General features: G+C 44.7%; 1 protein-coding gene across 6 annotated transcripts in view; it reads right to left on the bottom strand.

Moving 5' to 3' along the window:
* Nucleotides 1-539: 539 nt before the first annotated feature.
* Nucleotides 540-22,675, bottom strand: part of FAM204A (family with sequence similarity 204 member A) — a 98,068-nt gene continuing 75,932 nt past the window's right edge. For 4 of the 6 annotated variants that reach the window (XM_073793909.1, XM_073793908.1, XM_073793910.1 and 1 more), the window contains exons 7-8: nt 7,494-7,641; nt 553-980 (exon numbers count right to left, since the gene is read on the bottom strand). In XM_073793909.1, coding sequence (XP_073650010.1) covers nt 904-980; nt 7,494-7,641 — 225 coding nt within the window. In that variant the 3' untranslated portion in view covers nt 553-903. Of the gene's footprint in view, nt 981-7,493; nt 7,642-22,675 lie in introns of all 6 variants that reach the window. The other 2 variants (XM_073793912.1, XM_019940083.3) reach the window with 2 other exon arrangements.

Raw genomic sequence — 22,675 nt, 5'->3', positions numbered from 1 at the left:
CATCGTGATAAAGCCGTTATTATTAAGGCTTATCAACAAATAGACTAAAAAAATTATGTCGTAAAATACTCATTCCTAAGAGCATCTCATTATCTCATACCTATACTTAGTAATAAAGGACACAAAAGAGAAAACTGACCCTACTATAGGACTTGTATATCTTACTAGTCTATTTTCTTTATAGGCATTTACCTTTATTAAGGCGAGGGGGAGGTCATATTTTGCTGTGGGGGGAAAATAATCTACAAAGTGCTTCACTTGATCATTTTTGTCCCTGAGTTTCAGATTTATTCTACATCCAGTATGAAGCTGCTGAAATTCCAGCACTTATTTAATTTTAACATTATATTGGTGGCCCAACTGTAAAACATGGAATTGATGTCTTTACTTTCAGATACTTAATTGATTTCTGGTAATAAGATGTTCTTTCAACATTTTAGAAGCACAGGTAACATTTACTACACAATTTTCACTTATTAAAATTTGTTGAAGCATCGGTAGATAAATGGGTAACATTTTTTTTAAATTTATTTATTTTATTTATTTATTTTGGCTGCTTTGGGTCTTCGTTGCTGTGCGCGGGCTTTCTCTAGTTGCTGTGAGCGGGGGCTACTCTTCGTTGCGGTGCGTGGGCTTCTCATTGCTGTGGCTTCTCTTGTTGCGGAACCCGGGCTCTAGGCTCACGGGCTTCAGTAGATGTGGCTCACGGCCTCAGTAGTTGTGGCTTGCGGGCTCAAGAGCGCAGGCTCAGTAGTTGTGGCACACGGACTTAATTGCTCCGCAGTATGTGGGATCCTCCCGGACCAGGGCTCGAACCCGTGTCGCCTGCATTGGCAGGCGGATTCTTAACCACTGCGCCACCAGGGAAGCCCCAACATTTAATATTTGTGTCTTAATTCAGCTTTAAGTGCCAGTGTTTATCAACGTTGGTACATAGCAAATGCACTTTCTGTTATAGTCTCTTCCAGTGAAGATTTCGTCTAATTCAAAAACATAAATCAGAACCATTTAAATTTCCATATAAAGATTGAAATGATGATAATCTAATAGCGAAGTTGTCGCTATTAGACAACACATTTGAGGAATTGTTTTAGAACACATTCGGGAAGTTATTGACAGATGGGAAGCCCGTGGGTGGCTGGCACAAATGGTTGTCATGCGCCATCTAGTGGCTCTACGAGAAACTGTGCTCATTTCCCGGGAAAGGTTTTTGGAGCCAGTTTGACTGCTCCGAATTTCAGAGCCTGTAGGAGAAGCCAAGGTACGTTTGTCCATCTTTAAGGCTTTAAACTGAGAGGGACCACTGAGGACAGCATGCCAAATTATCTTCCAAAATCTCTATGTCCTAAGGAACACCTAAGAAGTAACTAGTCAGGGAGACTGTTTCTCTCTAGATCCGGAGCAAAACTGGGAAGCAGTCGGAGAAATCTTTGCCTGCAACAGTTGTGGTATAAAGCAAGGTAAGTAGCATGACATTCCCTGCTACATTTTTCCCACAGAAACCGTCACTGTGTGCAGAAACTCATGATCTGGCCATGACTTCTACAACCCGGAGGACCTGCTTAGCATTGCTGAATTTGCACAGGGGAAGATTCTGTGGCAGGTGGTTCATTTTATTCAGCGTTTGGTGCTAATTCATAAGACATCTTAATTCTTACACATATGCATAATAGTGACGTTTTGTAATGGATTACAATATCCTATTTCACGATTATCAACAATCTGATTTTTAACTTTCTAGTTGAGGGCTATTACAGTAAAAGAATTAATAGATCCAAAATTAGTAGCAGAAAATAAATATCTCCAGGTTTATTCTTATAGTGGCAAGTTATTCAAAATAGAGTGAGCACTTTGAGTTCTTGCATTATTTCAGCGTTAAATATCTTCAAGACAATCTGAAGTGTGACCATAAGTCATTTAGACGTAAATTTCACAAAAATCGCTAAATAAACAATGTGTGGGTATAGTGGCATGGTGGGAAGAGCATTCGATATTTGAGAGTAAACAACTAAATTTAAGACATTGTTTAGGAATCTCACAAATGAGACAGTTTTGCTTCTCTCTCGTTTTCTACACTAGCATGTTTACAGTGCTTGAAAAATGCTGCTTTCAAAGTCATACTAACTGCTCTTTAAGACCATCAAATGAGAAACAATTTAGCATATTAGTTCCAAAATAGAAAACCCTGCAAGAGCATTTCCTCTTAACATTAAGGTCAATTTTTATTATAAACGCTTGCTTTCAGTAAAAAATGCTCAGCCTAAAAGATATTTGCCTTTGCCTTTTGAGCTATAATCCTGATCCCTATGTTGTGATAGAGCTTCAACTACATCTCAAACATTTATTTTTCACTTTCTACATCAAAGGGGACCATGGATCTATTTAAGGTACCTGTATCATTCATTTATAGAGAAGCCCGTAAACAAGTAGAAACATGAATAACCTGATTGTTATGCAGGTGAAGTCACCTATCAAAACATTCTGAAATTTTTTTATCACTTTAGTGCACTATTCTTAATTAAATAGCTTTTGTCCTGAAAGCTAAAAGTATGTTTTAAAATACTGGTATATGGAAAAACGAATTTGATTTGTGGACTTAGATCTCCATTGTTGCCGACGTACTTAGAGGTCTACAAAGAAAATTTTTTCTCCCAAACCTTTTGGCTTTCCTTAATCTTATATGTTCAAAGTGATTGCATTTTCCAGAATATTTACCTATGAACTGACATTATTGTTGAAAAAAAAAAACAGACTAATTTTTGGCCGTGCCGTGCCTCACTAGAAATCCTGATTATGATGTACTATGTTTGTACTATGAGAGAGGAGAAAAATAAAATTTGAAAAATTCCAGTCTCTGGCCCTTGGCCTTTTGCTGGCTTTCCTGTTTTCTTTCAAGTCCTCAGCATCTATGCCATAGCTCAGCTAAGGGCCGATATAATTTTCCTCATCTTCCAATGCTACACTTTTCAAATATACCTGAAAATACAAATCAGTGACAATTTTTAAATTCTCTGTCCTTAGCAAAGTAGGAGCGTGTGGTTCAAGCCATGTGTGGTAGCCGTGCTATCCTGGGCAGTCCTTTTAAATCTCTGACTCTCTCCACTGTCCACTTTATAGAGATGTTGCTGGAATAAGAGGAGACAATTTGAGGAAGGTTTGGGGCACAGGAGGACATCAATGCGATGCATTGTTTTTGCACAGTCTGGCTGAAGTGTGCGGTGCACAGTAAAACTGAGTTCCTCTTTTATTGTGGAGCACAGTTGGGCTGTTTGATCTCTAAGTCCTCGGGTAATTGGAGTCTACACAGCATGTGGAATCGGGGCCTGAGCAGCTCGTCCGCATGCCCGAAGCCCGCCGCAGACCTGCCTGCAGCACCATTTCCCACCCCCCGACCCCACCCCCTGCCCGATCCAGCTTGTAGTGGGGGCTTTGCCTGGACACAGGACACAGGGGAAGCTTCTGAGCATTTTCTGAGAAAATGACGATGGGCAGATTCTCAGTGGAAGACATGCTGTTTGCTATCAGGTACCTAGAAGTGAACAGAAACTATCCCTGGTCTAGGCAGCCAACCTGCATTTGCGGGGGGCGAGGGGGGGCGGTTTCTCTCGTCACAATCCACAGCCCTCCCTCCCAATAATGGTAGTTTTCTGATCCAACTTCACCACCACAGGCTTGTTTTTCACACTGGATTTCCATGCAATCTACCTTCTCCCCCGCCCCCAGCCCACCATGCACTCTCCTTCCTCCAGCTCACAAGGCACCATGGTTGGTTTACACACCACTCACTCCACAAAGAGTCACTGGGCACCTACTGGGTGCCGGGCACTCAGCTACCTGGGAGCTCTGTGGTGAATGACAGTGACATGTGTCTGTCCTCAACAAGGAGGGTGACCAACCGTCCCGGTTTGCCCAGAACTGAGCGGATTTCTGAGACTTAGTGCTTTAGGTTTTAAAACTGGTGCCGTCCCAGGAAGACTGGGACTAGTTGGTCGCTCTATCATGAGCCCAGCACATGCTATCTTCTATGGCTCCTTGTCTGCTTAGAAAGACGTTTGTGCCCCTATCCACAAAGGAGGGTCCTTCACATGTGTGTTCATGTCTAAGACCTAGAAGCTTGCATTTTTGCATTACGTGGGACTGCAGCAGTTATCCAAATCAGCTGCTTCTTTTTCTAGATAATTCCAGGTGGATCCAGGTTTTGAAGGGCTCAAAGCGTATGCAAGCTGGGACCCTCTTTAAGAAAAATAAGGGAATTCCCTAGCAGTCCAGTAGTTAGGACTCTGCACTTCCACTGCAGGAAGCATGGGTTCGATCCCTGGTCAGGGAACTAAGATCCCACAAGCTGAGCGGTGCGGCCAAAATTAAAAAAAAAAAAGGACAAAATGAGGATGAGATATAGTGCTTTGGGGGAGGAGGCGCACAAGAATGCAAGACCAGGGACCTGAAGCTTAAGTTTCACTGGCTTCATGGACAACCCACCTTTGTACATAGAAATAGTAATTAGTGAAGAACATTTATTAACTCATTGAATCCTCACAGTCAGCCCGTGAGGCAGATGGGTTATTATCCCCATTTTACAGGTAAGAAAGTTGAGGTCCAAAGAGGTTGGGTAACTTGTCTGCGGTCATCCAGCAAGGTCCACTGCTCAGCTTCCTTCTGCCAGAAATGGCAAATGACTCTCCCACTGGACAGAAACTTGCAAAACAGAATCACCTGGCTAGCAACTCAACGAACTCAACTGGTTTAAAAATTAAATCCTTAAGGTAAGTAGCCAGTCAAATTTTGTGGACCCCGAGAGGTTCTGCGTGGCGGGAAACCCAAGAGGAGCCTGAGTGCATCTGAGGCTCTCACAAAAGGCTGTACTCTGTCAACATCACACATTTCTCTAGAAGAGGATGAGAATTCTAGCACGTGCCTCCGTACGTGTGACGGTTGTACCTGGAGGGAGGTCTATCTTCTCCAGCTAAGGAAAGGCACTGGATTCTCCTAAGTCCATTGACAAGTCTGAGAAACTATTTTCTTGCCTTGGTTCTTAGCATGACTCTTTTCCACTTCTTTACCTCTCTCCTTCCTTCCCAGCCTCCACCAGACACACTGTGGGTATCCCTTGGTCCCTAGTCCTATAAGGAACCCACTGAGGAGGGGCAGTGGACAGAGGATTAAGAGTGTGTAGTTTATAAGACAACAGTGTAAAGCAATTATACTCCAATAAAGATGTTTAAAAAAAAAAAGAGTGTGTAGTTTACCACCAAACTCCCTGGCTTGGAATCCTAGCTGTGTGACCTTGGAGGAGTCACTTCACTTCTCTGTGCCTCAGTTTCTCCATCTGTAAAATGGGAATGATAACAGTATCTATCTCACTGGTCTTGTGAAGAGTAAATGAATAAATTCGTATACAATGCTTAAAACAGGGCCGGGTGCATAGTAATACTATAAGCGTTAACTATTATCATCATCATCAAATTATTATTTTTACTGGCAGTTGGGCACTTCGGTGCAGAAATCCCAACAAGGAGGAAGGGCAGCCTGCCAAGTACAAGATTGCAGTGTGAGCATTCGAACGGTCATTTCCACTTAGAGCCACTAGTGAGTAGCTCTGAATGTCTCCATTCCCTTGATGGTCTCTTGTTTTGGGTCTGTCTTTGGGACACATGCTTAGCCTAGAAGTGGCGCATTAAGTGGCACCTCTTAGGCTGCCCATCAATTGCTAATTAAAGTGGCATTAACCCTAATGGACTGGGAAGCAGAACTCGCGTTTACCCGCCGTGGGTTTCCACAGGCTGAGCAGACAGCTCCCCCATCCGGACCGCGCACCCTGGGGGTGACGGGGGCCCTCGGGAGAGGGAAGCTGGGTGCAAGGGCTGAAGTTCTGCAACTTCAGAATCTTCTTATTGTTCCTGACAAATAATAAAATAATAAAGCCCAGACGTGCTTGTACCAATCAGTCGCAGGTGCTGGTAATAGTTCACCTAATTACTTCATTATTTTTTGCCACTCCACAGAGCAGTTTGTATTTATGGTCCTGTATATGGTTCTATTACTACCACTTATTGTGACGATTCCAGCCATTCCGAGGAGGCTCTGAGGGCCTGGACAAGTAGAATCTTGTTTTTCTTGATTTCCCTGGGGGGGAGGAGGTAGGCGGTGTGGTGGAGAGAGGAGGAGTCTGGAGGAAAAGCATCCCACCGGCACCAACCTGCAATTGTTCATCTAAGATGAGTGATAAATGATGGGTGATTTTTGAAACGCTAGAATTTTAAAACAAAACAAACATATCCTATCCTGTGAGGTACAAGGCCAGCCGTGGTGAGAAAGAGAAGAAGACAAGATTGAACTGCCCTGGGCCCGCACCCCCGGTGGAAAAGGGCTCAGACCCAGCCCTGCATCATTAAGTTGGAAGCGGAGCTGGAGGCGGTTCCTAATGAACACCAGGCCACAAATTAGCAGAGTTGGTTTGAAAAAACATTGTGAATTTTAGTCACTCAGGCATCAGTAAATCTGCTAGAAGTCAGGGCTGGTCGTTTATAGCTTGTTAAGATGTTGACTGTTTACATATTACATTTTCCCTTTGAAAAAGTGGGCACCTCGCAGCGGCTTCTTGTCACTCATCGTGTGCTGGGGTGCTGCCTGCCGGGGAGAAAGGCTGCCTGCTGTTTGCTGGTCTAATTGGGGCAGTTCTCCATTTTGGGGTCCCTTCCTCTCCTCAGCCCCTTCTCTCCCTTTTTCCTGAATTTAAAAATCACTCTTAAACCCAGTGCCCCTGGAAGCAGAGTTTCAGACAAGCCCTGGGTTCTGCACAGCCGTCTATGTGCTCGTTACTTGCAGCTACACAGCGGGGACGGATGCTGAGCGCTGCCTGGTCTCCCCCCTCGGGTCCTCCTTCTTCTCAAAGAGGCTTCAAGGGCCTGATTTACACACCTGGACTCACTGGCAAGGTTAGGAGCCAAAAGCAAGCCAACAAACAAACGAACCAAACCAAATTATGCATGCTCCTGCTACGTTCACTGATTGCAAAGAAAAGTGACCAAGTCACGGGAGGTTGGAGGTCGTGCATCCTAACTCTCTGCTTTGACCCAGAGGGGAGCTGGCAGCTGCAAAGCCTCCCCCTGCCTGGATCCAGCAAGAAGCAGAGCCCAGGACCACAGACTTCCTGTGGGCAAAGCACCTCACGGAAGCTGCTTTCCTGCGTCTTCACTTCCCTGTTTAAACCCACGCCACAGGTTTCTGCCATGGCGAGCACAGCCTCAGCTTCTTCAACGGCCCCCAGCAGAGCTCGACTGTCTGGAGGTTCTGGGGTTCGTGTCGTGCTCTGTCCTTTGCAGTTGGCGCTTCTTCCTACACATTTTCCCCGTGTAGTCTCTGTGGCCTATTCCCCTTTTCTGGGCCTTCCACGGTCAGAAACCTGCCTGTATGGTCCAAAGCCGGTCAGCTAAACCCTTTGAAGGAGGCGGGGAGGGGGGAGCACACCAATCTCCTTTTGTAAATGAACTTACTGAACAACGCGGGTCCACACTGACCCGTCACTTCACAAGGATGCCGGCGGTGTGGGCCTGCTGCCGCCCGGCTTGAGCACTTCTGCCCACACAAGGGCCTGGGTCCCAGGCGTCGCTGCTGGCAAAGGAGCTTGGGTTGGGCTGGATGCTGAGAGCAATAAATAGGCAACAGACCTCTGTTAAAATCACGCCTCAGTCCCAAGATGAGAGCCGATCCCACGCAGAACTTCTGATGAGTGATCTGCAGCCAGCACTGCGCTCAAAGGACCACTCCCCAGTAAAAAGCGAGGCGTGACGGGGGGCATCCCTCCTGACCATAACCCCGGGCTAGCCCTGCTGTGCCCAACCTGGCCCGGCCTTCCCCGGGGTCCCCCGTGGAAAAGTGTGTGGAGTGTGGCAGTGGCGGCAGCCGTAGCAACGGGTGAGAAATCCACTCCTCAGGCTGTCCTGCCGCCCCTCGCTGTAGCCTGCGGGGACAGCACGAGCTCGATTGGAGGGCATGAGCCTTCACCGTGTCTAGACATTTAAGTCATGCCGTAGACGCCCAGAGGTAAAAGCATACGGCAAGCTGTATTCATTTCCTGGGGCTGGTGTAACACATGATCACAAACCAGGTGGCGTAAAACAGGAGAAGCTTATTGTCTCAGAGCTCCGGAAGCTGGAAGTCTGAAATCAAGGTGTCAGCAGAACGTCTGAAGTCTCCAGGGGAGGAGCCTTCCGTGCTTCTTCCAGCAATTCTTCGAATTCCTTGGCTTGTAGACCATGTGGCTCCAATCTCTACCATCCTCATCACTTGGTGTTATGGGCGGAATTCTGTCTCCCTCACCCCAATTCATATGCTGAAGCCCTAACCTCAGCACCTCAGAATGTGATCGTATTCGGAGGTAATTAAGTTAAAATGGGATCATTGGGGTGGGCCCCAATCCAACACCACTGGCATCCCTGTAAAAAGAGGACGTTAGGACAAAGGTAGCAGGTCGATGGATGACCAGGTGAGGACACAGCAAGAAGGCAGCCATCCACAAGCCAAGAAGAGAACCTTCATGAGAAACCAGATCTGCCTACACCGTGATCTCGGACATCTAGCTTTCAGACCTGTGAGAAAACCAATTTCTGTTATGACATTTTGTACGGCAGCCCAAGCAAACTAACGTACATGGCGTCATCCCCATGTGTCTCCCTGCCCCCATCTTCTCATAAGGACACTAGTCACAGTGGATTAAGGGCCCACCCTACTCCAGGATGACCTCATCTTAACCACCTCTACAATGACTCTATTCTGAATAAGATCACATTCTGAGGTTCTGGGGAGGACATGAGCTTTGTGGAGGACACACTGGTCCATGCAGTGCAGTTCGCCTAACAGAGTAATTTACCCTAACCTGCTTTTCATGTTGACTTTTTTTTTTTTTTTTTTTTTGCGGTACGCGGGCCTCTCACTGTTGTGGCCTCTCCCGTTGCGGAGCACAGGCTCCAGACGTGCAGGCTCAGCGGAAATGGCACACGGGCCCAGCCGCTCCGCGGCATGTGGGATCCTTCCGGACCGGGGCACGAACCCGCGTCCCCTGCATCGGCAGGCGGACTCTCAACCACTGCGCTCAGGGAAGCCCTCATGTTGACTTTTTTATGGGTCTCAGTTTTCTCTCCCTCCTGGAGGGCAGTCAAAGGACCACGGTGAGAAATGCCTGTGCTTCACTACGGGCTGGGAGCTCCAGTCTGTGAAGCAAAGATGGGCTCCAATTCCTCCAAACAGCCCACGCCTTCCACCTCGGCATGGCATGGCCCGCTTGGCCTTCTCCAGCTCCGTCCGTCAGCAAGCTGACCAGGCAGATCTAAGGCCCCTGCCATTTGCTGTTACCGACACCCGTGATCTGTCTGATTCCACTTTTTCCTGAGTTATTTGTCCAGAAATCGAGTGCAAGCTGGAGCAAGTTGTTTGATCCCTTTTCCCATCAAGAAAACGCCACTGCTTCTCAAGGATGGGAGATGGCGGCGGGGGTGTGTGGGGTGGGGGGGGGTTAGGGGTCTCTAGTTCCTATTTTTTAGAAAGAATGAGTTTGGTGGTCCTCAGTCTTGGCCACATAATCACCTAGAGAACTTGAAAAAATGCTGATTCCTGAGTTCCGCCAAGATTTTGATGGAATTGGTCTGGGATGGGTCTGGGCACTGGGATATTTAAAAGGTCCCTGGTAATTCTGATGTCCCTGGCTGAGAAGCACCTGCCCAAGGTGACTAGAGTCCCGAGTGATCAACTAAATGGAATGGGGGTGAACTTAAATGACGTACACCAACTCCCTCGCGAAAGAGACAAGGTAACTGGTATCTCGAGCACCCAAGGTTGCCCAAGGTCACCCAAGGAAGGAACCCAGGCAGCCAAGATGAAACCTCAAGCCATCAGCCACTGGCTTCTCCCCAAGTTTTCATTTCCTGGCTGTAAATTAACATATTTAATGATTTTAGTCCATCCCGCTGATCTGCCTTTTAATGAGGTCTGCAGGCTTTTATGGACCTGGTCTCTCCTCACTCAGGTAGCTGATTTCATCTGCACTTGGAAACGTGCTGCAACCTCCTTATCATTTTGATGCCTAACCTAATCGGCTTCACCTGGAGAATAGCCACGCCCCCCCCCCCCCCCCCCCCCCCCGCCCCCAGCCACACGCACCGAGCCCAGCCAGCCTTCAGCCTGGCTGTCACTCATCACTGGGAGTCCCAGGTGAGAACACGGACCAGGCTTTCAGCAAACTCTCCCACTCCACGGACATGGGGGAAAAGCCCACATTCCCCCATGACCTCCAGTGATGGACTACAAGCGAAGGGCTCAGCTGGCTAACAGTTACAGCCACAAGCTGCCTCATTTTTCCCACCCAGACTTTTCAACTGTCTACTTCATCTTTACAGACAGAGGAGTTGCAATTTGCAATCATAAAGCTCATAACCTGTTGCTTTATGTCCTTTTGTGTTGGCTTAATATTGGAGAGCAGGAAAATGGGAGGAATAATTAAATAGGTTGCTGTTCACTTCACTGGGGATGAAAGTCAAGGGTCAGCTTTGTTGAAATTTGGAAATAAAAGGGGCCTTTGTGTCCCTTAAAAATATCGGCTCACAGAAGGTCTTCGTAATAAAACAATTTCTGAAGTGTATTTTTTCTTATATTTATTATAGCTTCTTTGTTTTTTTGGGTTTTTTTTTTTGACCCTTTCAGACTGTCTTATTATTATTGTTCCTTTTAAACCAGGGTCTTCTGCGCGCACGCTCCCTCTCTCTCTCTCTCTCTCTCTCTCTCTCTCTCTCTCTCTCCCCCCCTGCCCTCTTCTCACTCTTCTCTTTCCCCACTCCTCTCCAGAAAGCACACACACATTCCTTGAAGAATCCTGACTCTTACAAGGTATGTTTTCCTGTGAACAATTTTCACACAATTTATTACATGTCCTTAAGGATAAGAAAAAACTATACTTTTGCTTTAGTGCTTAAAGGAGTTTCATAGAAATCCTTGGTTGCAAATCGCCCACGTAAAATAATGAAAGCACAACCCGAGTGTTTACTCGCTGGGGGTGCAACGCTCCTCTGCTTGCTAGAAGGCCTGGGGGTGCCAGGGTGCTGGGACCTGCCTGTTGGGATGGGAGAAATTAATTAAATTACCTTATATTTAGTGTTAATTTTGTCCTGGGCTTGTCAGATAATAGACAACAAGCCTGGACTCGGCTAGGAGCCTCAGCCCGGGCAGGAACAGAGTCTCCTGGGTTGTCCCATCGTCAGACTAAAGGAGCTGACGTCTTGGTAGCGATTAGTTACAAAAGTGATTCCAATATTATTTCAACAGGTGTCAATGTGGGGGGCTGTGGTCAGAATCACACAGCCTGCTGCATGAGGATGGCAGCGCTCAGTTCAGCCACTCGGGCAGTGATGTGACCGTCTGTCCAGCTGGGGGAAGGGAAGGAGGCTTGGCGATGTTTCTGAAGAACCATCACTTGCGAGAGAATTTGAGAGTGAAATAGGTTAAGGTGTCAGTCTGGGACTCACTTTCCCTGGGCCCAGCTTGGAACAAGGACATCTTTGGGTGATATAAGAAAGTCCCGAGGATTCTTCCTATGTTTGGAGTGAACGCTTTTGATTACTAATTAAATCTTGCCTCACTAGCACAAACCTGAACCTTTCAGGAAGTGGGTTGTGAGAAGTCCTAATTACCGTGAAATTATATTTCCCCGTAATGTTACGGCCCCGATCCACATGGACCTGTAGGACTGAGGTAAGGAAATGTGCCCAGGCACTTGTGATTGTGCAGACTTGCACTCAAATATTATATCCGAGTCTCGACTCCCAAGCCCTGAAAAGCACTTTTCACTCAAATGAAAAAGACCTTCCGAGGATTTCCCCTCCTTGTTTCAGAGAACCGAGCACAAAGCACAACCTAATGAAAGTACTTTATCAGATCAGCTGCTGTGGGCCTGGTCTTCTGTCCACATAGCTCTGCCCAGGAGAGGAGACCCCTGGCAAGGACACTGTGCCAGGCCGCACCCTTCGGAGGTCCCCACCGCACCCCATACCCGCTCTGGGAGAAAGTCTAAAGCTATCAGTGGACCCAATAACGCAGGCTTCTGGCCCCGTGAGAAAGGGAAGAGGTAGGCTTTCACCTTTGGAAATGCAGCGTGAACTTACCACTAACACATACTGTTTGGTTAGTTTCCCACATGTTATTTGTCCTGAACAAAGATCCTTTCCCCCCCCAAGCATCCAAAGCTGGTGTCGGGTCTCTGAATAAGGACAAATCAAATCATTTTGGCTATTCCCTAGTAAACCCAGAACAAAATTAACGTCAAACATGGTGAGTTGTTTAGCGTTTCTTACCTTATCTCACAGATCAAACAAGATGGCAATAGGGCCATCACAGAATGCCCTGGTAGAGAAAAATCTTGAATCATCCACCAGAGATCTACAAGACAGCTGCACCCCTAAGAGCCTGTGGGTCACACAAGTGATCTCAGAGCCAAGTTGCATCCTCTGTCCAGCCTCAGAGGAAAAGCCTTGAGCGTATGCGGCCAGCCTGCCAGTAGAAGAGATGCGGAGCTGGCGTTCTGGCTGAGTCCCTGAGTAAGATCCTGGAAGCCCAGTTCACCTGACCTCGGGCCACAGTGAGCCACTGCTAGCTCTCAGTGTCTGCAACAGCCTGATGCAGCTGCCACAAGCCCAGAGCAGCTGGCAGCAGGCTGGGGGTGGGGGGGGAATGGGGGCAGGGAGGTGAGTCCCCTCCTGCTGCGGATGTCTCAGGAATCAACTCTGCTGATGGGCAAGCAATGAAGGTGGAACACCTGGCTTTGCTGTCGCTTTACATACCTGCCATAGTCACTTTGGTTGCACAGAATCACATGTTGGGTGGAAGGTGCGTAACTGGCTGAAAATATATCTATTCATCACAGCAAGACAGGGGGAGTCAGGACATGGTCCCTCACATTTGGAAGAGCTAAACTTGGGCCGAGGTCTTCAGAAACAAAATACCATTATATACAAAGACGGAAGGGTGACAGGTGGCCCCATTAGGAAAGAATTCACAAAGCTTCATTTCTGATAATCACTGGGAGACTGAAATATAATGATCCCATTTATTCCATCAGCAAGAGTTGTCACGGTCTTGTTAGAAGAAGAATGAGCCTCCGCCCTTTGGAAATTCAACGTGAACTTACCAGTTGCACATACCGTTCGGTATAGTTTCCACATGTTAATTGTCTAATAAGTAACTTCCTGAACAAAGATCCTTTTCCCTCCCAAGCCTCGAAGCTGGTGTCAGGTCTCTGCATAAGTGCAAATCAAAGCATGCTGTCTATTACCTGATAAACCTAGGACAAAATTAACTTAAAACATGTTTAACTCTTCCTACCTTATGAATCAAGTATATCTAAGATGGAAATAGGAATCTCACAGAATGCCCCGGAAGAGAAAAATCTTGAAGTAGTAATCTGGTTTCTGGCTAAAGAGTATAGACTTTTGGTGTTAATATCATCTCATGTGTAACATGCAGGTTATTTATATATCTAACCACACATTTATGCTATAAAAGTTACATCCATATATACAGTCTATACATAAAAAATAAAATATTAGAATTCTATTAAATATCCTGAAATCAGATTTTTATAATTAAATTTTTCTCTGGCTTTTTATTATTACAGAACGTCTTTGTTTGGGTAACATTTTAATTCCTGAAATTTAATATTCCATGGTACCTCATTAAAGTAATAAGACAAGTGAGAGAGTAAATGGGTAAGTAAACAATACGTGTCTCCACTGTCGATTTCTCTCTCGGTGAGGACAGTTCCAATTTTGAGGGGCCTCTTATAGAGAGTTGGGTTTGCACCCCACCTCTCTCCACCTTGACTTTCTAGATTGATCTGTAGGCATTCTCCAAGAGCAGACTCTGGCTTAGAGAAAGCACTATTGGAAAAGTATTTAATGATATTCCCTGCAGTTACTTGGCCAAATAAAACTGACTCTTTATAGCGCAGAGAGAAAACAAAATTGTTTACTCATTTAGTATTTATTGGTTTGGAAACGGGGACATAGTACCTAGCACACAACAAAAGGCTGATGTTTGCTTTATCGAGGTACCTGCCTGGCGTGCCTTCAGAAGACAGGAGGAAGAGGCTTACAGTTCCTGAGCTCATGTTGACTCTCTGTAGCACAATTCCTCATGTTTTAGGGGGCAATTAATTCTCATAATTGATGTTGGTACAGCATGGATCTTAAATGATTTATGAAAGAGTTTACTGCCTCAGTGCAGGCATTTCTAAGAGTATCTTCACCCATTGCTGCCATATCCTGTGGAACACCAGATACAAAGGAGACCAGAAGATGGGCAGCGATGGGAGCAAAAGTGTCACATCTCAGCTTTGAGCCTGGGCAGCTCAGGCTTGGGGACAGCACGTGCTAAGCCCGGGCCACACCAACCTCGTGCATATTCCAGAGCTGTAAGTCAGACCCTGGCCAGGCCTAAGGTGGCATTTGAGGTAGCAGGCTTAGACTGAGACCATGCAGCCTGAAATGGGGCCTCTGGCTGTGGGAATCTGTGGTCACGTGGCTCTGTGGCTGTCCACATCGAAGGCATGTCCATCTGCCCAAATGTCAACCCCACTGGGCATCATTCCACGGCTCCTTAGGATTTTGAATGTCTTAGGAGTTTCCTTTCGGAAGCCAGACCCCAGTACAGATAGGCTTTGAGCTTTACACTTTGGTCATGAAGTAAGACCTAACTCAGAGTAAAATGATTCACTGTGAGAATTAATAGTGGGACAGGGAAGAAGAGAATGATGAAGGGGGCAGATGATAGGGAAGAACAGGGGGACTAGTATTTACTAAACAGCTACTATGTGCCAGGCACTGCGCTAGACCCTCTATATATGTGTTGTTTCTAAATCCCCACAAGGACACTGAAAGATGGGTATAATTATCCCTATTTACAGAGGAGAAAACTGAGACTTAAAAAAGATGAGTAACTTGACAGGCCAATCGCTGGAAGCAGCCGTGCTGGTGTTTCCCCCCTGGGTTACCTGACACAGTGTATGCTTCTTCCATGATGCCAGGAAGATGCTCCAAAGACACACCCTACGTCCTCACCTGTGATCCCTCCCCAGTACCCCTAGGAGGTAAAAAGGTTGTTGACTGATTCCAAGGAAGGTGTCTCGTGGTGGCCCCAAGGGAGGGGTTAGGTGCTTCATTTCTTCCCCCAGGTCTCCAGCCACCACTACAAAGCAACTCCATGGAGGTACAATGTAAATAAAAACCGTGTGAGCTTCCTAGGCAAGCACAACCTCAGAGCAAGTCCTCTAGAGTCAACTTCTAACCAGATTGTCAACTCGAAGCCCCTCTCATCCAGAAAATTTAGGGACTCCTTTGATTTAAAAAATTATCTATCCGTATCTCTTAGACTGATTGCTCCCTGAGAGGAGGAATTGTGTCTGTGCATCTTTGCGCTGCGTCTCCTAGGCTATGCCCAGTACCTGACCTAGAATCGTTTCCCAGTAAATACTGGCGAAATGAATGAATGAAGACAAACCTCCGCGTTCTTCAGCTTTAAACCGGAAAAAGCCTGAATCACTCCCTTTGGGGTGCCAGGGCTCCCCCTCTAGACTTCCCATCCCCTAGGGAGAGAAATGTCCTTGCAGCTCTGCGATGGCCTCTAGAACATTCTGTACCCACCTGCACCAAGCAAGGCCTGTGACATTCTCAGGACACCAGTGAGCTGCCAGACTATGTCAAGTTTAATGCTCCCCCAGCCAAAAAGGAGACAAGTACGGGCCCAAAGATACATGTGAAAGGTACGTGTGAAAACCGAACTGCTATTTCTTGGGGCGTGATGAGAGGGTGTCTCTGCCTTTCAACAAAGGTCTGGGTAAAGGAACTCAGAGAAGCCCCAAAGGCCTGAGACTGAAAGGGGGCTGTCCATAATTTATCGCTTATCTGCCGAAGAGCTGTCTTGGACAGACTGAAGTCATTAGCCGAGCAGGCTTGGGTGGGAGGAACCGCTAAGGTACCTGGCACGGTGAGTCCGGAAGGGGCAAGCTCCGGCATGGTCAGCTCCTAAATCTCCAAACGCAAATTACCAGGGCAGAAACACTTGGCATGTTCCCCACATCCTCCCCTCCCACCTCCTCGGAGCAGCATGTGCCCTTTAAAAAAAAAATGGCCCAGATAAAAATCACACCCATTTACTGCAGTGTCTTTTCCATCATTGTAAAAGAAAGGCCTTTATCACCTCCCCTGAATTAGATCTGTGATTTTTTTGAATGACATGTATAATAATTAGACTGTGAAGATGTGCCGTTAATCCATTTAAAGGTGTAAAGAAGCCCATTTAATGAACATTATAGTCACATTAGACTTGGAAACATCCAACTCTTTTGTTGAATAAAAAGAAGTTCAATGAGATTAACTTCTCTTAGTTGGTTTTAAAGAATAATCAAACACGTCTCCCTCTGATAGTGTGCTGTGCCTTCTCACATGGGCTCTGCATACCAATGTCTGGCAGCCCAGAAGGGTAAGAAAAAGGCCGCTGGACCTCACATTTCAGTTAAACAATTACAAATTAAAGAAGATCACTCCTACTTTCTATACTCACTATAAAGTGATAAGAGGCCGAACTCCTTGAACTTGTAATTATGTAACAGAAATGTTAATCTGGTTTGCTATTCTCTCCTGCTGCGTTAACTACATTCTTACAATTATCAAGTGTACTCCTTGACATGTAGATATTTCTACTGGGAGACCAGTTACTTGATCCTATCAGAGTTTGATCACAAACAGGGTAATGGATTCTGTTTACAAATCTCATTCTGTTTCACATCTCCCGACAAGGCAGCCGCGATACCTGCCTAACACAGGAAAGTGCCCAGCGCAGGCGCTGTCTGCTCCCATTTACGGCGGGTCAGAATCCAGATATCTTAGCTAACTCCTAGGGCTCTTTAAAAGAGTCAGGCTAGAAAACAGAAATGGACACGTTTGGCATAATCCCGGAGTTGATGGGAAAGAAAAAAAAAAAAACGATGCTAAATCCCAGTTGCTAGACTGTATCTTTCTTCTGAGAATTCCCATTATGGGCACACAGTGTATCCAAGTTGAACCCAGAAGATGGTATTGGTCAGATTTAATCTGCTAATTAGCCTCTTCTCCCTCAAGCATCTGACTTTCTACCCTCTTTTTAGCTTAGGAATGTATATTTTGCCTTGTGTTCCCTCTCTGTCTTATCTATAGCTGCTAAGAATTTAAAAACAAGCAAACAATTGACGTGTGTAACATACTGCCTAAGATTTCAGAAGGCAGAAGGTATAGATTTCTTTTCACCAAGGAAAAGAAAGTTTCAGTAGTGAGGAAGGACGAGCATCAGTGGGAGATGAGAGCGCTGGCTTGGGAAGAGTGTATCAGCACAGCACCCTGCCTCCTTGCTTCGTGCCTAATGCCTCTTGCTAACCAGTGACAGTGATGGATGACTGTGGAGACTGTCTAAGCCAAACTGCTAACCAGCGCTGTGTTAGATCTTTTTGTAGTTTAGGAAACAAAGCTGATAAGATCAAGAGGCAACATAATCCTGGTTAATGTAGTGTGATCTGTCTTGTATAGCGTAATTGGGCATCACACCTTAAACCAGCCGTGATATTTGTAGGAATGGAAAGGAAAACTTACAGCAGTTTAAAAGACGTTGCTGTTGTTGTTGTTTTTAAATAACGAGTTGTGCCTCCCTCCCATTATTATGAGTCACCATAGTGTGATCTGGAGGGGCAGGGTCTACTCCCAGTGGGCTGAGACTAACTCAGAAATTAAGCCTGGGACCTAGAGATGATCATACTAAGTGAAGGAAGCCAGATAGAGAAAGACAAATAGCATATGGTATCGCTTATATGAGGAATCTAAAAACAAACACAAAAATATACAAGTGAACTTATTTACGAACCAGAAATAGACCCACAGACACAGAAAACAAATTTATGGTTACCAAAGGGGAAAGGAGAGATAAATTAGGAGTACGGGATTAGCATACACACACTACTATATATTAAAAAAATAACCAACAAGGACCTACTGTATAGCACAGGGAGCTATACTCAATATTTTGTCATAACCTATAAGGGAAAAGAATCTGAAAAAAATACAGGTATATATTTATGTATAATTGAATCACTTTGCTGTATACCTGAAACTAACTATACATCAACTATACTTCAATTTTTTAAAAAGGGGGGAAAATTAACATATATTTCAATAAATAAGTATAAGATTAAAAAAATAAAACACTAAACTTAAAAAAAAAAGAGAGAGAGAAGAAAAATTAAGCCCGGAGACCCAGAGCACAGCTACAGTTGTACTTTTCACCTCTGTTTTGCTCTGGCTCATTTATAATCCTCAGAGATGAACGTCCAAGGAGGAAACAGGGAGAACTTGTTCTGAAAGGTCACAATTAGATCATTGCTTTTCATGGGTCTTCAAACAGAACCAAGGGGAAAAACGCCTGGGGCCTTCCAACGCCCTCGGAAAAGAGGTAGAAGAACATTATGTTTTGTTATTTATCACTAACACTTTTCCTTTTCCTGAGGTTATCTTCATTATATGTTTATAGCACAAAAGACATGTACCAGGTAAGACTAAAAGGTGACACATTCAGCCTACAAGTGAGCAAAATGGCAAAAGCAGAGGAAAATTGGATGCATGCAGTTCTGGAACGGAGTGTAAAAGACGATATGTTCTTTTTGGTACCTGGCTGCGGGTTTTGTGTGCAGAAACTGATTTAGAAATCTAGATAGCTCTGGGATAGTCGTCATGGGTGAAGGTTGCTAATATCACCAAAGTTTGAAGCTATTCTGTAACTGCTTTCATCAGCCTGAGATTTAAAATTACACTTCAGTGAAGAATATCTACAAGATCTTTAAAAAAAAAAAAGGCATACCCAGTAGCATCCATTCATATGCAGAAGAAGTGTCAAAAAGGTTTTATCTCAGCTCCTAAGCAATGTGTCCTTTCCACCCTTTCACTGAAAGGATCATTTAAATGTGAATGCATTATTTTTGGGTTAGGTTATTAGATTGTGTTCGATTGCACAAATAATTATAAAACTTGAGTCCGATTAGAAACTGCTCTGGATTTTCCTCTATGGGATAAAAATCTTATGAAAAGCAGCTAAATGCAAAGGGGAGTAAAAATCGTTTGTCAATATGCTGTCCCAAACTTGCCTGAAGATAATTATCATTGCTTATAAATACATGTTTGAGGTTTGCTCGAATACGTTTTTGTAGAAAAGAGAAAAGTTATCATCTTGAAAGGAACTAAGTAGTGCCTCAGAATCGCTATCATGGTCTGGAGTGAACTAATCACTTTATCCTCATCCCCGAACACATTTATCCACCTCCTAATTCTTCACCTAATTAGAGGGAAATGCAGAGCTGTCCTGGTCAGGGAGGTGGGGATTAGGGTTAAGAAAACACTTGTATTTGGAACCCCCTACCTCCCCTGGTCAGTGTGAAAGATTCTCAAAGAATCTCCCAGCCTAGCTAATCCATGACCCTCAGCAGGGGAGGAAGTGTTAACAATTTAGTTTAAAACTCACACTCTCAGACAAATGCATCAAAAACGGCTTTTCTCCTTTGATTTGTAGGTATTAGTTGTTTTTCCAGGCCCCATTAAGGACTCTTCATCCTGTACAGCAAGGGGCATTAAGCCCTGGCAAGTTAGAGTTGTTCCCAGCTCTGTGTTATTCAAAGGCAATTTACACTAATTATTCGAGCCCACAGTGTTACCCATATTAGCAGAATGAACCATCTCAGCAGGTAAAAGTACTTTTGAAATGTTAATTTATTACCAAGGTATAAAAATGTCCTGGAACTAAAATAAAGTGGAAAAAATGAAGAGCAGTTTTAAAGGATGGGACTGAAACATTCTGTACCCCTTTTTTATTTGCAGCAACTCCTTCCTAACTGCTTGCCTCTTAAAAACATAGTTTGTCATGGCAAATGGCAATGCATTCTCTGACATTATGGTTAATACAAAGATCTCGCCTACTTTGGTGCATTTTTCTATCCAGTTTACCAAGGGAAGCCAGATGAACCTTCCGACCCAGCTGCATTCAGAGGCAGCAAAGTGATTTTGTGCCTCACAAAATCTGCTCCTGGGTGTTGGTTGCTGTCTCTCAGCCAATGATATTTTCAAAACCCTCTTTAATATTCCATTGTTTGTTCCAGAATGACTTCTCTGGTCTAGAAGAAGCAAGACAGCATCAACAATTTCTCCAGTAGCATTTGTGACTCCATCCAAGGATGGACCCACATGTTAGGGGCTCCCAGACCACAATGTCCAGGGTAACCCAGGTACAAAAAGAATTTTCATCATAAAGTCCAAGGCTCTGCTTTGCCTTCTGGCTTAGTCTCTCTCCCCCTCCTAAGTGATTGTGTGGGAGAAGGGGTAGGGGAAGAACTTAACCTGAAATTAGACTCTGCCATGTTGGGAAGGAACTCACTGTTAGCCAAGATCTGACAGCTAGGCTCTCCCCGTTACAAGAAGTGCCAACAGCGACCCCTCCTGGTGACCTGAACAAGCCACAGGGTCCAAACAGTGCAGCTCGTTGTCAGTGAAGACTACTGTCACGTCTTCCATTCATTCATTCTCCAAGCATTTATGCACCAAGGCACAACAAACAATCTCTGCCCTCATGCTGTTCAGAAGACCAACAGGGCAGTAAACTCATAAAGCTGTGACAGAGACATGAGGAGGGGACGGTAGAGCCCTCGGAAAGAAAGACCCACACAGTCCAAAAAATACAGGAAACTGTTTACAAAAGTAAAACGAAGATTCACTAAGCAGAGGGAAGAGAAAACCTAAGGTTAAAAAAATAGCAGGTGCAAAGGCCCTGAGCGACACAACAGCATAGCCCAGATCTGAAAGCTGGGTGGGGTATCCAGACTGTCCAGAGCTACAGGAAATGATCGGGAAGGAGTGGGAGAAAGAAACTGGAAAGGTAGACAAGAGCCCCGATCAGCTGTCCTAGGAAATGCAGTGCATCTTCCCATAGGCTAGAGGTCTCCCAACTTTTTTGACCATGTATCCCCATCCCTGCAAAAGGATTTGATCATCCTCAGCATATGTACGATTAAATTATATGCATATACAGATTTCATCCGTTATAATAAGTACTAGTCATGCTTATTTTACTTCTTATCTTTTTCATGAAAATATGTTAATAGAAGCGCTAGTATTTTCTTTCCTCGCCCCAGTGTATTGCTGACAGTGACAAATGCCCCAGAGTTGATGGGCCCATGGAAACCCAAGGTCTACCCCAGAGATTCTTCTAGTGCATCTAAGTAAGGCATTTGTGCTTCCAATTCCTAATGCAACCAGAAGCTTGATCACATGCCAAGAGTTCTGACCTAAATCAGTCAGAAACAGGTGAACTACCATTACGGCAGGAGCCAAAGAAGTTCCAACCAGTAGATCAGCAGATGCACCCTTAACACCCCACAAGGGAAATCTGGCCCTGAACCTTCTAACCTTTTTCCCTCCTGTCTTGGAGTAAATGTATTCATGACCCATAAATCAGTATACCCAAGAGCATATACTATAACTTCTAGAGTTTAGAATACAGCCAGAAACACAATAAGAGCATCTATAAGACAAGTCTAATATAAAGTAAAAACAAGAATAAGTTGCAGCATAAATTTTAAAATATATGGGTCACCATGAAGCTGGAATCTAATTTGTACTTTCCAATTGTCTATTAAATGCAATTTTGGGTAGATTCCTTATGAATCCCCCAACACACACACACACACACACACACACACACACACACACCCCTTAACTTTGCTACCCAAGCAATTCTAGAGTGATTAGGAATTCATATTTGGATACCCACGAAATACATCATAGAACAGCTATTGCTAGAAGCCATGAATTATAGTGACACCTCTCTTTACGAAAATTTGCCCAACGACTAGAATTTGTACTTAGGTCATTGGAAATGGTGGGCTCCTTCAGATTCTAGAAATGGCTAACAGAGTCAGGATGCCTCATGCTACCACAATCCATCCATCCACCCATCCATTCAGCCATCCAACAAATGTTTATTGTTAATGAACATTGAATATTGTTATTATTGGTGTGTCAGGCATTCACAGTCACAATTGGCAGGGAGACATTCTCACCTAGTATTTAAATGTTACTTGCCGGACAATAGTAGGAGACAGAGCATCTAAAATGATTGTACAGAATGATTATTCTTCAGATAGAAACCTAATTCTCGATCAGTGTCCTTTTCACATCAGGTGTTCAAAATGTCTTTTGAAATCAAATTGTGACATTGTACCCATTTCTACTTGGAGAATATGGTAAATATCTTACTTATTTAGAAATGACAGTAACCCATATTCTATCTGAACTAGCTCTCCCTTTTTTTTCTTTTCTAGAAATGCTTTTTATTTTACAGATAGTGTAAGTGAGCAGGTAGGGTACAAGGAGAATTTTGAAAGTGTTTAGAGAACAATTCGCTTCCAATAGTTTAGTAATGCACCTTTGCCTGCAAATAATGGATATGAAATCACAAACCAACTGAGTTAATCATGTATCCTAAAGACCTTTAGAGTCACAGCCCAGCTCTAATTACAGAACATCCATGGAAGTAAGAATAGTACATTCCCATAAAAAATTTCTATGGTTCA

Source organism: Tursiops truncatus, chromosome 16 (genome assembly GCF_011762595.2).
Source record: "Tursiops truncatus isolate mTurTru1 chromosome 16, mTurTru1.mat.Y, whole genome shotgun sequence".
In the NCBI taxonomy this organism is placed as follows: Eukaryota; Metazoa; Chordata; class Mammalia; order Artiodactyla; family Delphinidae; genus Tursiops; species Tursiops truncatus.
Note: the sequence above shows the minus strand (reverse complement) of the source record. Positions and strands in the feature narration are given on the sequence as shown.